We start from the raw sequence: 15,224 nt of genomic DNA on the forward strand, positions 1-15,224 counted from the left end.
TGGACAAAAGAGATGCATAAACTTGTAAGGAGTAATAGAAAAGAGGTCATTTGGGGGCTGGTGATCTCTTTTCTCTCAAAAAATAAAATTGAGGTACCCAGTTCCTAATCTCCTGTGTGGATGTCTGAAGAGCAGATGCATATATATGTTAAGAACTTCATAAAACCTCTTTAAAAGCCTTGGTATGGTTTCTGTTCCTGAAATGCTGGCTAATTACAACTGCTTCTCTCGGTAGAAAAACTGCTCTATCAGATTCCTCACAAGTGTTCAGCATGTTTGGAGAGAGTAGCTTTCCATGTTTGGAGAGAATACACAAATGACTGGGAAGCGTTCTTACATACTTTATCAACAACCCATTAACTGTCATTTTAAAACACAATTTAAAAGTGTTAATATTTTCAATTTAGTAAAATTAGCATATTTGTTTGCTTTTGATGCCTTATTCTAATTATTGTTGGAAAACTGATTTTCATGATTCTATTTAGGCCAAAAATGGCTTGTAATGTTTCAAAAAAAGGAATCTAATGTGTTACGAGATCTTGATGTCATTTAAAAGAAAACTCAAAAAAGAAATTACTTTTCATTTAAAGAGAATCTGCTTCCTGCTTAAGTGGCTAATATTTTAATTAAGTCGGGAGTGAAGTTTTTCTGAGTGTCTCCTGATAAACTCCTTCTTTTATGTTGATGGTAATTAAACAGATCCCTGAGGACCCCGTGAGCTCTGTGCAGGGCCCATGCTAATTGTCAGACATGAGACACTGACCAGTTGGTTTGCTCTTGAATAGTCCGCAGCGTGCTGTCAGCGCGGCAGTTTTATTTTTATGTATTGTGAGCTGTTGTCAGGGCTAACTGGGTGCCATTGTGGCTGAAGATGTTGTGCAAATTGAGGCAGATGGCTCAGATTCAGACACGTGTCATACAGAAAGGGGAAAGGGGATTGGCCCTGCAAAGTGGGGTCACAGCAGGTCACAGACCTGCTCTACACTTGTTAGTGTTTTCAAAAGCTCATGTGCAGCAACTTTGTTTTTCTCCAGTCATCCCTGCAATCAAACCCCCTGCCCCCAAAAAATGTGTGGTACATGCTCCATGTGGAAAATAGAGGCCTAGGAGGGTACGGTCCTCTTCCTTCACGTCTCTGGGGCTCAACTGTGCATGCAGAATGAATTAACAGGATTGACAGAAGTTCATTGTGCCTCCAACGGCTTTTCAGTCAATCGCAATGCTTAAAAGGCTAGTTTTGCTTTTAATTCCTTGTAATTAGTAGGTTCTTTGTGTCTTGGAATTTAGTAACGGAGCCTTAGACCTCAAGTTTCCTCTGTTACATTCTATAGCAAAAAGAAGAATCTAATGTTCTGAACATAAAAAAATTAAAGAGGGAGTGTGGTGTTGCACTGGGCTGTCATGTGATTTTGTTATATGTCATCACCCACATTAGAGGATGAATCTTAATATTTTAACATGCATGAATTCATTGAAGCTTAATAAGAGTTTAATACTGTATGTAAAATTAACTTGCATAATCATTTTCAGATATGAGGAATTGAAATTTCAAGCTCTTTAAGAATAATACCTTTTCTTAAAACATATTTTAAAAATAAAGATATAGTGGTTTATTTTAAAAGGCTCTATGCATGGTAAAATGTTAAATATCAAATGAATGACTGGTTCCCAAATACATAGTAATGGAGATTATTTACATGTAGCTGTTGTTCAAAGTAATGGTAAATAGACTTCCTTTTCCTCTTCTTTCCTAAGGATGCGCTAAAATTACCTGCTTGTGGTAAGCATGGTGCTGGACAATTTATTGATTTTTCAGAATACGTGGTTTGGGGTTTGGGACAGTAGGAGCCTATAATAAATTATGGAGGAAAAAGAGTTATTTTAAACCTTTTTAAATTTATGCTGTCTCCTTTTTTTCCCCCCTCATGATAAAAGGTCTCTCTCTTTTTTCCCCCCTGCCAGGTTTGCAGCTAAAACTGTGCACAGTGGGTCATTGATGCTGGTCACAGTGGAACTGAAGGAAGAAGGCTCTACAGCACAGCTTATCATAAACACTGAGAAAACTGTGATTGGTTCTGTTCTGCTGCAGGAGCTGAAGCCTGTCCTGTCCCATGGGTAACCTGCTTACATCTGGACTTCAGAATCTGGCACACAACAAAAGTGCCTGGCATCCACTACTGCTGCCTTTCATTTATAATAATAGCCCTTCCATCTGGCAGTGGGGGAAGAATACACTCTTGACATTCTTGTCTCCTGCTTTAGAATGCTAGTGTGTATCTATCATGTATGCAATACTTTCCCCCTTTTTGCTTTGCTAACCAAAGAACATATATTTTACTGTCAGTTATTTCAACTCTTGAATCCATGTGGCAAATTCTCTCCTACTACTTCTTCTGGCCTTCTCATCTCCCTTCTCTGTTTCAACAATGATAGACACGGATTGGATACTTAAAGTTCATTGGAAATCCTCTTCCCTCCCACAGTAAGCAAAAATTAGCCTGGAAATAGTCTAAATGGCCTCTCAGCTTGGTATGTGAAAATGGGGTACAATACTTTTTAGAGCTAAATACAAAAACAGCAAGATCTCTGCAAAATTTTGTTCTATGAATTTCCTGGTATTGCAATTGGTTACTGACAGCTGCTATGATGAAATTATCTCTGAATAAGATAAATAAACTAGCATATGAATAATATTTGTTTTGTATTTTTAATGAGAAACTGCTTATAATCCTGAAATTCATATGCTGAGGTTTCTTTATTCTAAAGTATATATTTTGAGAGTTATATTCTGCAGGGAACCAATGGGGTTTCATTAGTAAAAGAAAAAACACTTTCAAACAGACAAATAAATCTTCTAATTGTGTTATAGAGTAGTTAACTCAAAGAGGGGGAAAACAGTATAGTTAACAAAAGAAATCTTAATGTTGCAAAATAAAACATCACTTTCTGTGCAATAATGATCTGTTAGTGGAGATCTGATTACAAGGCCTATTAAACCTGCTGAATAAATTATTTCAATCTTATTCCTTTGCAAATCTTGATGTCCAACTTTGATGGACTGAAACACCTTCAGAAACCAAATAGTATAAGTTTAACTGTAGAAATTTTTTAAACTAGTTGCATGATCAACATATTAGCACTTTTCCCTGGAATTTTTATCTTACTTGCTAACTTAGGCAAGTTACTGCTTTTATTAAGATTGTTCTGTAATCAGAAAACTTCTTTTCTAAGACTTTCCTACTTAAAGCCAGTTGAAATTTATTTACCTTCCTGATACACAGTAACAGGCTTTAACAGTGTATATGCTGGTCAGTTCCCTATGCATGGAGCCACATCGTGGTTTTTAAAAAGTAAAAAGAGAATATGCATTGATTAAAACATTCTAGAACACATATAAAGGGTTAAAATGTATATATAAAATATTCCTGGAATATATTGAGAACAGACTACAAAAAAAGTACTTAAATTTTCAAGCTTGTGAGCTGGAGATAACAAGACTTAACTTTTCCTGCTCCTGAAATACAGCAGTTAATCTGGGTGAAGAGAAGTACGGCTATGGAGTCACAGTTCTTACTCGCTGTGGAGCCTTTTACACTGTGATAACACTGACACCAGAAGCACCTCCATGATTGCAGCCCATTGGCATTTCCATTATTAACCCTATTTCTCAGGGCTTCATAACTTTGGATTTTTAAGTCAACAACTTTTGAAATGTTGTAAAGAATTTGATAGGCTAAATATCGTTTTCTGGGGAAAAAAAAAAACATACTGTCATCAAAGCAGGGGTAAAATGGTATGATGTGATGAGCAATTTTTGTTTTCCTTAAATGAGGACACTCACCCTTGAAACAGGTCATGCATGTGTATGTTTTTTTTTTGTTTGTTTTTTGAGAGGGCATCTCTCATATTTATTGATCAAATGGTTGTTAACAACAATAAAATTCTGTATAGGGGACTCAATGCACAATCCTTAATCAACCCCAAGCCTAATTCTCAACAGTCTCCAATCTGCTGAAGCATAACGAACAAGTTCTTACATGGTGAACAAATTCTTACATAGTGAATAAGTTCTTACATGGTGAACAGTGTAAGGGCAGTCATCACAGAAACTTTCAGTTTTGATCACGCATTATGAACTATAAACAATCAGGTCAAATATGAATATTCGTTTGATTTTTATACTTGATTTATATGTGAATCCCACATTTCTCCCTTATTATTATTATTATTATTTTTTTAATAAAATGCTGAAGTGGTAGGTAGATGCAAGATAAAGGTAGAAAACATAGTTTAGTGCTGTAAGAGTGCAAATGTAGATGATCAGGTGTGTGCCTATAGACTAAGTATTAATCCAAGCTAGACAAGGGCAACAAAACATCCATGGATGCAGAAGATTTCTCTCAAAACGGGGGGTGAGGTTCTAAGCCTCACCACTGTTGATCCCCAATTTCTCACCTGATGGCCCCCCTGCGACTGTGCCTGTCTTAGGTTGTTCCTCCCTTGAGGAATCTTACCCGTCTCTGGCTAACCAGTCATCTTCCGGGGCCATACAGGGAAATGTAAAGTTGGTAAGTGAGAGAGAAGCCTTATTGTTTGAAATGGTTAGCTTTTTACTTCTTTGCATATTTATGCCCTGTGGCTTCTATGCCCAGCATTTGTCTTGAGGTATCTTTACCACTTGGAAGAATTATGATACTCGGTAAATTTGATATGAGGCATGAATTCTATTTAAGGGTTGTAATTAGGAAGGAAGAAGAAAAGCTATAGAAATAGCAGGCGGAAGAAAACATGGGAAGATTGATTATTTCTTTGACATATCTTCTTGTAGAGTAACTTCAGCATGTATAGGTCTTAAACTAGCATGTGTATGTTTTTTAAAACTAAGGAAATTTCAGTAAATCTTTAAAAGGTAATATTTTTGACTGCTAACTTTTAGATTTAAATCTGTATTAAATCATTAATACAGTGTAGTATGCTAACAGTTGAAACCATTTTAACATCTGTACGTTAATATCATTAAAATATTTTTCACGTAAGTGAAATTAGAAAAATGACCAAAGTCCCAAGTTTAAAATTTGAGGGGGTTTTTTCTTCTTTCTTTTTGGTGTAGTGATTCAGAGTTCCTTGCCTAATATTTCCTTTAGCTTTACCATAATCCATGATTATCTTTAAATTGTTCCATTGAGTCGAGTTAGTCAATGTTGGATTCTTAATTCTAGCTATATTTTTTCATTTTAATGTCCACTTAATGGGACATTTTATGTACACCAATCTTGAAGAATGGCTCTCATAGTATATTGCAGACTGAGCCTCATTTTTGGTATCATAATACATTTGCTTTATTTATTATAAGAAAAAGAGAATGTTTTTATTCTGAGGAGACTATAACAATAAATTTATCAAATTAAAATACTGGATACTTGCCCTTCCCAGTAACTATTTATAAACATTTGAATAACCTTGTAATAGCTTATGAAGAGTTTGCCCTTACAATCTGTCCTTCTGTTGTTAAGAATTTACATGTTAAATTAGAGAAGACAAGAATCCACCATGATGAATAACATAAAAGGAAGTTTAAAAAAAAATCAGACCAGGTAAAGAAAATGTAAGCCCCTTCACCTTCTTTGTTCCCTCTCTGCAACCTCTCTGACCTTACAAGGGAACTTTGTGTAAAGCGGAAAAAAATCTTCTTTTCACATAATGGGAGGGGGTAAATCCCTGTTACAGTGCAAAATTAACAGAACCTTACTATTTCCTTTCTACTTGAAGATTGCATCCACTGTGGAATGTGCAGAACAGGCATAACCATTGTCAGGAGTTAGACAATAGGAGATAGGCTCTATACCCTCAAGAAACCTTCAGTCCAATTGGCAGTAAAAGAAGAAATCGCAGTGTGGACTCGCCAGTAAGTGACCCTGGTTTGCAAACACATTCTGCTTACATACTAATACACACTCACCTCCTTCCCCAGCCCACTCACCTCCAGTGCTGAGTCAAACCCCAGAAACCAACTGACCCACCCCCTCACTCCTGTTTCCTCTCTCCTCACACTGGTAACCTTACCAGGGCAGCCAGCCCCTCAGGGCCCATTTATTTTGTTCTTCCATCAATTGGAAGTTGGTTAATTTCTAAAGAGAGTTATTTTCTGGCCATTTTTTGTTTTACTTTTCTCCTTCCCTCCTGCCTTCCAACTTGACCAGTTACCTGAGAAAGAGTTGTCATGATCGCTTTCACTCTCTTCTTAGACTTTAGAGGAAGAAAGAAAATCAAGTTTATGACAGTGTTACAGTCTTAGATGAATGGAAATTGTGTTTAATGGGAAAATGTGGCCTTAGGTGGCCCAGAAGATTCTTTCCTGAATCTTCACAGTCTCCATCTCCTTTCTTTATGTGACTTCCCAACAAGTAGCATCCAATATACAACTAAATGAATGCTTTATTCTCTTCCTATTTTGATAACATTACTTTTTTTTTTTCTCTACCACTTTTCAACTTGTTATGGAGGAAGCAGAATTTTAACCTGGTAAGTTAACCACCCTGTATAATTGTTTCTTGAGTAAAAACATTTTAGATTCTATATGATCACTTGACCAACAGACTTGGAACATAGCTGTTTGAAAGCTGAGATGGTTTCTGGGAAACATTGTGAAGCAGTTGTATGGTTGTCAAATCATACCAGTAAGAGCTATTGGGTTTAAGGGAAGAAGTGATCACTGAGCTAGGAATGTCTGAGAAGGCTTGCCCAAGGCCATGAAGCTTGGTCTTCAAAGTTAAATGGCATTTCAAAGAAAGGAGTTTCTGGGACTGGGAGAAGGAAGAATATATTGTTCTCAACTGAGGTTATATCTTAAAATGTTTCTAAAATACCTTCATACAGAAAGCAACATCGCCCACACCAAAAAGCAGCATCCCCTCCCTTTCCTTGCCCTCATGTCTCCTCTTTCCCTGTCTCAGTCTTTCTTTCTCCTGATGCCATCCCCATCCTTCAATTGCCTGTGGTAGTTTAGAAGAGAGACACGTGGTTAAGGTATTACACGTAGGGCTGTGCCACACTTGGGAACCGTGTAGAGGCAAGAAAAAGGTTGGAAATCACTGAACTACAGAGCAGGAGACAGACTTTGTTGGTTTTTACCCTCCTGCTTATAAGCCTATTTTAGATATTTCCTTGGGTGTTTTATTTATTTCCTCATAGGTCTAGGTTCTAAAATGAGTCTTTCTGACTTACAGTAAAAGTAGCTGAAGAATAATGCAATTCCACTGGTGTCTATTTACTGGTTAAGTGATTGTGAATTGAAGTGATGCTAAAATTTCTAATCATCTCCCCCTCCTTTTTTCTCCAGAGCCAGTTTTATGTGCATAATCACTTGTACATGTAATTCCTAGCTGCTTCAGTAAATAATGTGCCCTGAAGACCCCAACCCTCAGAATTCAAATATGGCATTACTACAACAGATTCAACCTGTCTTTGATGACAGAATTCTAAGACACTGGTTTCTCATCTACAACCTTGAGGGCCAGAGACACCAAAGACCAACCAGGCTTAAATGTAGAAGTGTATTCTAGATGTAGAGATATTTAGGAAACCTAGCCAGTAAATAATTATGCCAGTGGGGCATTCATGTCAGTTCTCAAAAACTGCAGGTGCTATGTGGGGGCTTGGGGAGAACAGGGAAGCCTCATCTGTCCACCCTTCTCATAACTGGCCTGGGAGGGGAAAGAGGGAGGAATTGCCAAAGGAAAAGTGCCAGGATATGGAAGGGAGGGAGGGAAGGGAGATTAGCTCTCAAACTTAGAATCCCTAACTAAGATTCTGATATTTTTCCCCCTAGAAGAGCATTTTCTTCTCACCCCATGTAAGAACCAATCTTTTTTTTTTTTTTTAAAGCAGTCTGTTGAATGGAGACTTATTTTATGGTAGGGTCGACCATCTCCCTGGATAACAGTAAGGAACTGGTAAGACCATGGCTTACAAAAAGAAAAACATTAAATTCTGCTTTTGCACAGTAGTTAAGAAAGGTTTTATGAAAGTGGGCCGCTCAGCCTAAATTTAAACCCCCCAATTCTAAAGAGTATGTTGTTAATGTTTATTCTCTTTGGTTATTAAACCACTTATAAAGTTAGAAGTGACAAAAGGGAAGGTGTGACCTCACATTAGCCAAGTGGTGGCTGATGCACAACTTGGGAGTAACCAAGTATCCTCCCAACTTAAGGTGTGATTTTTGAGCCTTAAAAAATGAAGCCACCATGAAAGGGCCTCTTACGGGCATCACGCTGAAACCATCACCCAAAGGCACACTTTCCCTAACCCTAGAGCCTCTGTTTTGCTCCAGCCTCCACAGGAACCATAGAACCCAAATATAAATATTTTGTAAACAAAGTTATGAGCAGCTCAGTTTTCTAATTGAAAGTAATTATGATTTCTGTGCTGTGGTAAATTGCCTTAAAAAATGTTATTTGATGATTAAGATTCTGGAGTGAATTGTGTTCTTCAGGCTCTCACACCATTCCTCCATCAGGGACCTGGTTTCAGCGGCGTGCAGCTGCTGGGGTTGATTTACAGTGCTGCGGCTGCGGCTGGTCATAAATAAATCCTCTTATATAGTTGTTATGAACACCTGTTAGATCATCTGTCAGCAGAGCGCTGTTCACATTTATCATGGTGCGGTAGTTATTTTACCTCAATCCATTTCCAACTGACTCGGCCTCCGTCGCTGGATTACTATTACCACACCGTAATCGCTCCTTCCCACTCCATGTTACAACTTGCAGATAAAAGATTTCACTACTTGGCCAAATTTCATAAATAAAGGAGCAGTTCAGTGCAGTAAAAGTTTATTTTTGTCGTCATTTGTCACCCCATTATTCCATAAATCAAATGGAATAGCACTATTGCCAGCTCAGGCGTTGCTGTCAGCCTTAGGCATGGAAATGGTCCGTTTCTTCCTTTTAGATGAGATGACATGTCTCTCAGACTTAACTGGCTTATGGCTTTGTTTCACCCATTTTATTTTATTACCCCTCCAGAAAAATCCTTGGGGAACAGAAAGACTTGAGGAGTGAGATGGAAACAGAGAACACAGCCTGGCATGCTGCTTAGCTCAGTGAGCTGCATTTCCCCCCACCCAGTCATTAGGAACTTGACCAGCACCCCCACTTGCACACTGCATCCTTGGGTGCTGACGCTTTTCATAAACTTCTGAGGGGTCATAGTTTCTATTTTGGAAAGACCATTACAATGCGGAGTTAGAAATATTGAAGTACTTGATGTATATTCCCAGAGATCCTCTCAATTTGACAGGGTTTATGCAAAGAAAAGATGAACTGGTTTCTTTTCTAAAATGCATTTTAATAGCTCTGAGGCTTTGAAAGGTAATGGTCACCCCAGAGAGTGTCTTACCCCTGGAGGTTTGTCAGCTTTGGAGCTTCGGAGGAAGAGTCAAGATTTATTAGAAAGTTGTGAATTCTGTCTCGGGCATACGTCTGACGAAGGCAATGTCCCTTGGTTAGAAGGAAAAGGACAGAAAAGCTGAAGGGATGGGGTAATAGAAAAGGGTTTATAGTTGATATACTTCTGAGTTGGTTCTAATTCAACTTACATTCTTCATAGTCATTATGTAGCTCATAAATTCAATAAAGTGTTTTACTGTTACTATAAAAATGACAGGAGGGGGGTTTTATGTTGTAAGTTTCGTTAGTTGCTCTTCTTGTTTTATGTTGAAGTTCTCAGGCCATTATGTCATTAAACTCCTTGGAGTTTGAAGGGCTCAGGCCCCTCCACTTCTTCCTTTTGCACATTTGGCCATGTCAGCCAGGCTGGGTCAGGCCACTAGACACTCGGAGTCACTGGCAGTGGGGCCAGGAGGGCAGGGCTCTCTGTATCATTTCATGTGAAGTGGCTTCAACCTATGAAGATGTGTGGGGAGGAATGGAACGGTCGGGGTGGTGGGAGCTTTCCGCAGACCACTCAAGGGGTTCTAAAAATTCAGGAGAAAGGGTCCCTTTCTATCAAGAGGAGGACTTGCTGGATGGGGTGTAAGTGGCTCTAGGTTCTATAAGTGGACTCTGCTGACTTGTTAACCTTTACCTAGTTCTAAGTCCTTGGTAAAGTTCTAAGCAAATTTAGAGACGGAATCTTACTGGGGTTGTTTGAAAGGAAACATCACTCTCTCTTGGCTGTTATCTTTTATTCCAGAAGCAGAAGACATTTCTGCTCTCAGAAACTTTGGTTTCTCCAGATGTTTGTTTAGAACAGAATATCCACATGAAAACAGCAACTACTAATTATCTGGCCAGAGTGCATCAAGGCCTTAATCTAAAGCTTCGCATCCATCCAGCTGTCTGGCATTTGCTATTATAGGGTACCAACAGAGAAATGAGGCTGTGGCTTTATCACTGCACCCTGGGTGACAACTTGATTTTCTGCTTTCACCGCAGGCCACAGCAGCCCAACATGATGGGGCTGTTAATTTGTGCATTTCATGGTGTCTGTCAGGGGGGCTGGGAGAGGAGGGCTTCAGGGGGAAGGGAATGGAGCATGTCCCAGCCGCGGAAGCACCTGTCTGCATTGACGGCACAGAGCACTTCTTATTAGCGTGCAGGTCTCTAAATGCAGCCCAGGGATGACAGCCTGGCATCCCAGCACCCACACTCTGTGACAGGCGCCGGCAGCCGGTCCCATTGTTTGCCCTTGATGAGCATGTCATTAATGGAAATGGAAGAAAGTGAGGGCCACATCAGTATTCAAATAGCCTCTATTCTCTCTGCTGTTCACCCGGTCTGCTCAGCCTGCTGCAGATTGCCTTCTGCAAGCTCCTCTTAGACTTTTTTTTCTTAACAGATTTATTCCCACTGCATACAAATCCTTTCCATGTGGTTCCTCATTTCTTCCAATCCTGTGTTTACACCCACTTCTCTAGGCTGGAATTAGCTAGATCAAAGGATATTGGGTACTTGTGCACTGCAAAGGTCTAATTAGCAAGTGCGTGCTGTTTGCAGTCAAGAAAGTGTATGTCACCACTCCTGAAACCTATTTCCTGTGTCTCCTGAATCCTGCATCTTCTCTGGTAGGTGGTGGCTGCTCTGGCTGCCACTCTCAGAAATATCTGCTAGAGCTGAGTGTCAATGAGTGTAGAAAATCTGACTTCTCCAAGAATGGCTGGCATGGACAATACTTCCCTTTCTTAAGCTTAGTAAGTTAAAGAAAAGGCAAGTGCCCAATAGTGCCCTTTGGTTGAAAAGAACAAATGTATGCGCAGTATTATTTACAGCCAAGTGGAGAGTGACTGGATCCTAAATACATGTTTCCGTCCCTCAGACCCTGTGTTGGTCTGTTTGCTTAATAATGTAATTAGTGCTCAGAGGGAGAATATTGACGCTGCTGCCAGCAGCCATTGCTCTTCCATGCGTTTCTAACCCGTTCTGTTGCCCACTTGGCTCTTGCATGGCCTGGTCTGGTAGCTTCAGCTGTGCACACACACACCCTTACTGCTCCCCACACTCTCCTCTCCCCATATAAGCCCAACTCCACATTCCCGGCACACATACCATCTAGTCCTAGGCTTGCAAGGTTCCCATCTTACACATTCAGATGGAATGTTCCTAGATGCAGGCAGCAAGGAGAGACCACCTTTAATTTCTCTCTGACCTTTTAGTAAGGAAAGGTCAGAAGAACTGCTGGCTGTGCATTTCCCTAGCAGTGTCCCTTATCTGGTATTAATGTGTCAGTGACCAGGGCCCTGACTCCCTAAAACACCACCCATCTACTCCAGCAAACGCGGTCTTGCTAGAGTCTGATCATAGTACACGCCACTGCTGGATGCCTGCAAGTGGAACTCAGGGCTGGCACCTCAGCAACGCAGCATCTCCTACCCATCGGAGGGGAATGAAGCAACTCTTACTTTACCAAGCTGATTTCTCCCTGAAACACAGAAACTCTTTAAGAGAAGGACCCACATCTTTGTATTCCAAAAACGCAATCTCCTGCCAAGTTGTCATAGCCGACTCAGAGTGGACTTCCGTGTAGTTGTTCCTATCCGTGGAATCCTGCCCCCTCTATGGATCTGGGCATCCCAGAGCAGATTTTCTCAGGTGTTTATCTGACAACCTACAAAATCCCCAACTGATCTCCAGTAGAAGCTCGGTGGGGTGATTATGGTCTAAAAAGCCAAGTCACAAATTGGGCTCACTCTATTCACTTGCTTTGTAGCTGAGAGAATCCAGGGAGGGCAATTTAAAAAAGGAAAGAAACAGGCTTAGGGGGAAAAAAAATACCAGTGTTTTAGCCTTAAGTGGCAGAGTAATGGAAAATAATCTTCACATTTGATTAATTATTAAGAGATCTGTTTAATAAAATATAGAGAGAGCATTTTGTCTCTCCACAATCATTAGTATGACCCTGGACCCCTATTTTGGAAGTGTACAAAAAGCTATTGAGGTATAACAATAAATTTTGTCCCCAAGGGTTTTTGCAGAAGCGGCCACAGGGCCGTCCTGACAGATTTAAGGCAGAAATCCCACAGCTGACACTGAAATGTGTCAAATCCGGTGCCTTCAGTTGGCAGGTAACACTCTCCAGCCTCACCCAGACGTGTGAATGAAGCAGAATCAGTGACCTAAGGAGATGGTTGTGTGCTGGCGGGGTTCTCGTTCTTGTGACATTTTTTTCATAAAACCGTCTTCCTAAAACAGAGGTTCAAGTGCTTAGTAATTTTAGTAGCTTACTTACCTCAAATACAGAAGGTCATTGAGGAATTCTCTTCTCCTTTTTTGAATAAGTTATTTTCCAAAAAACCACAATTTCTCTGTCCATGACTCTCTATTTTATTGGAATTTAAATAGAAATACCTAAGTCTTATGAGGAAATATCCTATTAGAAGGGATTATATTCTTTGTTTCCCCAGAAAAATCGTGTACTTTTATTCTGTAATATTAGTACATAGAGCCTATTTTATTCAACCCCATGCATTTAAACTAATTTAAAGGTAGCCTCATTTAATTAGTTAGATGAATGTACATGTTAATTAAAAAGTACTTGAATAAACATGTCAAAGTTTGGATTTTTTTATGCCCTTCTATTTGCCAGTTATTTTCAACTGTTTGTTATCTTTATAGTCATGGCAGCAAGAGGCAAAGTCAAGCATGGAGATGTTCACCCTGATGTTACCCCACATTCCCTCTGTGTATTCTACCTACTTCTACATTTGCAAGGCTCACACCTCTAATTTTTTTGTGACCTTCCAGTGAGAATGAACATGTCCTCCCCTGTGTGGGCACCCTGGCAGCCTGCAGTTCTCAGGCCAGAGTGGGGTTGCCAGCATCCGCCTCCGGAAAGGGCCTATGCCAGCGCTTCCTCAGCCTACAGCTGTGTCTAGACACACTGCCCACTGTTGCACACCTATTTTGAGGAGAGATTCATCAAACATTTTGGAAGGAATGTCAGAGCTATCTGTCTGCAAATATTTTCAGTCTCTGAGCAGTAGCCACTCCCATGAATGGAAAACAGCAGGAAAACATGTTGCAGGGATGGGGTGACTTAGGGAGAGGGGGACAATTTGATCTTTCAGTTACTAATCCCCCCCCTTTACCTCAGAAATTGGTGGGAAGCACGGTGTGATGGGGGAGGTTACATGGTCCCGACCCCAGCACTGTCACTTAAAGTCAGGTGGTGATTGACTTGGGACCCAAACAAGCACAGGTCATATTCTTCCATCTCAGGACCCCCCAGAAGCAGAGTTACCAGAAGATCCAGAAGTGAACAGGGAGAAAATATCAAATCTGTATTCATCTTTATTATTTATCTCATGCTCTTCTATTGTTGTATTTGTTTCATAATGCACTCAATATATTGGGGTAGTACAGATATATATGTAAGTAATATATAGATTAATGTTCCATGTATGTAATTAGTAATACATTGTAAGTTGTAATACATGTGTGTAATATGATCGATGTGTATAACACACAGTCAGCCATACATGTACACAATTTCCACATAAATGTACACACTAGAGCCGTCCGTCCAGACAGCCTGGGGCCCCAGACCACAGTGTGGCTCTGTGTACACCCCTCTGTAGGGCTGAAACAGTCCCACGTGGGGTTCTGAGCCCCAGTGATTTTCTCCATGGCTGTGGTTTGGGAAGTGTAGGCAGAAAGGCCTCTCCAGGTGCCCAGTTCTTTCTACTTCCCAGACAATAATTACCCTGGCCTCTGCCACCCCTCACCCGTTTTGCCTCAGGGCCGTTCAGAGAAGACCGTTCAATGTGCAGCCACCTTAACGAAGGAGCCCAAGGAGAAGCCAGAGACCCTCCTGAGCAGATTGGCAGTGGTGCGGGGACTAATTACAGCCCACCTCGGAGAAGCCGGGAGGCAGGGCGCCGAGCGGCACATCCTCTGTTGGACGGAGGAAGGAGGGGGCCCTGCAGAGGTGGGGGGTGGCATCTGGCTCCATCTCATTAGGAGTGAGGAATGACTCATGATTCACAAAAGGTCATTCCTACTGAGGTAGATAAATTACCTATAAGCCTTCAGCAGAGCTAGAGGACCTATTTGGTAAGGAAGTTTTCATTAAATGAAAGATTTTATGGCTTCTATTTTGTTGCATAGGAAAAGGGAAATAATTAGTAATTGACGAAGTAAGTGCGGGGAATAAAAAAGTGTAATGTTATTCTAATAGGCCTTGTCTTGGTCTTTAACTTTTCACTTGCAAGCAGCATTATTTTTTAACTCAGATGTATAAAAATCATCCACACTGAGAAAGTGAAACCAATTGCAGTTAAACAATTGAGGGGAGCACTAACCAATAATAGGATAGGCTTTAAAATGCCATAAATATTGTTCCTTTTTATTGTGGTTGATTTTTGATGATTCCCATAACCCACTGGTTAAGATTAAATAGACATGTTCTTAGGTATTACTCAAATATATTTTAGTGCTAAACTATATAAAGCAGAATATATATATTGGCCCCCGAATTGTCTGTTAGATGAGTTTCTCAGAAGGACCCCTGTTTTTCTACCGACATTTCCATCTTGGGAGACCCCCCTCCCTAGATTAGAACAATAGTAACACTGAAATTAAAATTTATCTGATGGTGAACTGAACCTAATCTATTGGGGTATTGCTGTAGCTTATAAATTAGGCAGATTTTCATGGAATAACAAACATTAGAGCCTTTCTGTAAGTAAAATGTTTACCCCTCACATTTACATGGCTACAGGGATTTCTTTT

General features: G+C 40.2%; 1 protein-coding gene across 5 annotated transcripts in view; it reads left to right on the plus strand.

Annotated features, from left to right (window-relative positions):
• Positions 1–2,693, plus strand: part of AP3B1 (adaptor related protein complex 3 subunit beta 1) — a 306,085-nt gene extending 303,392 nt beyond the window's left edge. For 4 of the 5 annotated variants that reach the window (XM_036914133.2, XM_057494087.1, XM_036914136.2 and 1 more), the window contains one exon: positions 1,963–2,693. In XM_036914133.2, coding sequence (XP_036770028.2) covers positions 1,963–2,119 — 157 coding nt within the window. In that variant the 3' untranslated portion in view covers positions 2,120–2,693. Of the gene's footprint in view, positions 1–1,034; positions 1,929–1,962 lie in introns of those variants that run through there. The other variant, XM_057494089.1, reaches the window with a different exon arrangement.
• Positions 2,694–15,224: the final 12,531 nt, after the last annotated feature.

The sequence above is a fragment of the Manis pentadactyla genome, chromosome 2 (genome assembly GCF_030020395.1).
Source record: "Manis pentadactyla isolate mManPen7 chromosome 2, mManPen7.hap1, whole genome shotgun sequence".
Lineage (NCBI taxonomy): Eukaryota > Metazoa > Chordata > Mammalia > Pholidota > Manidae > Manis > Manis pentadactyla.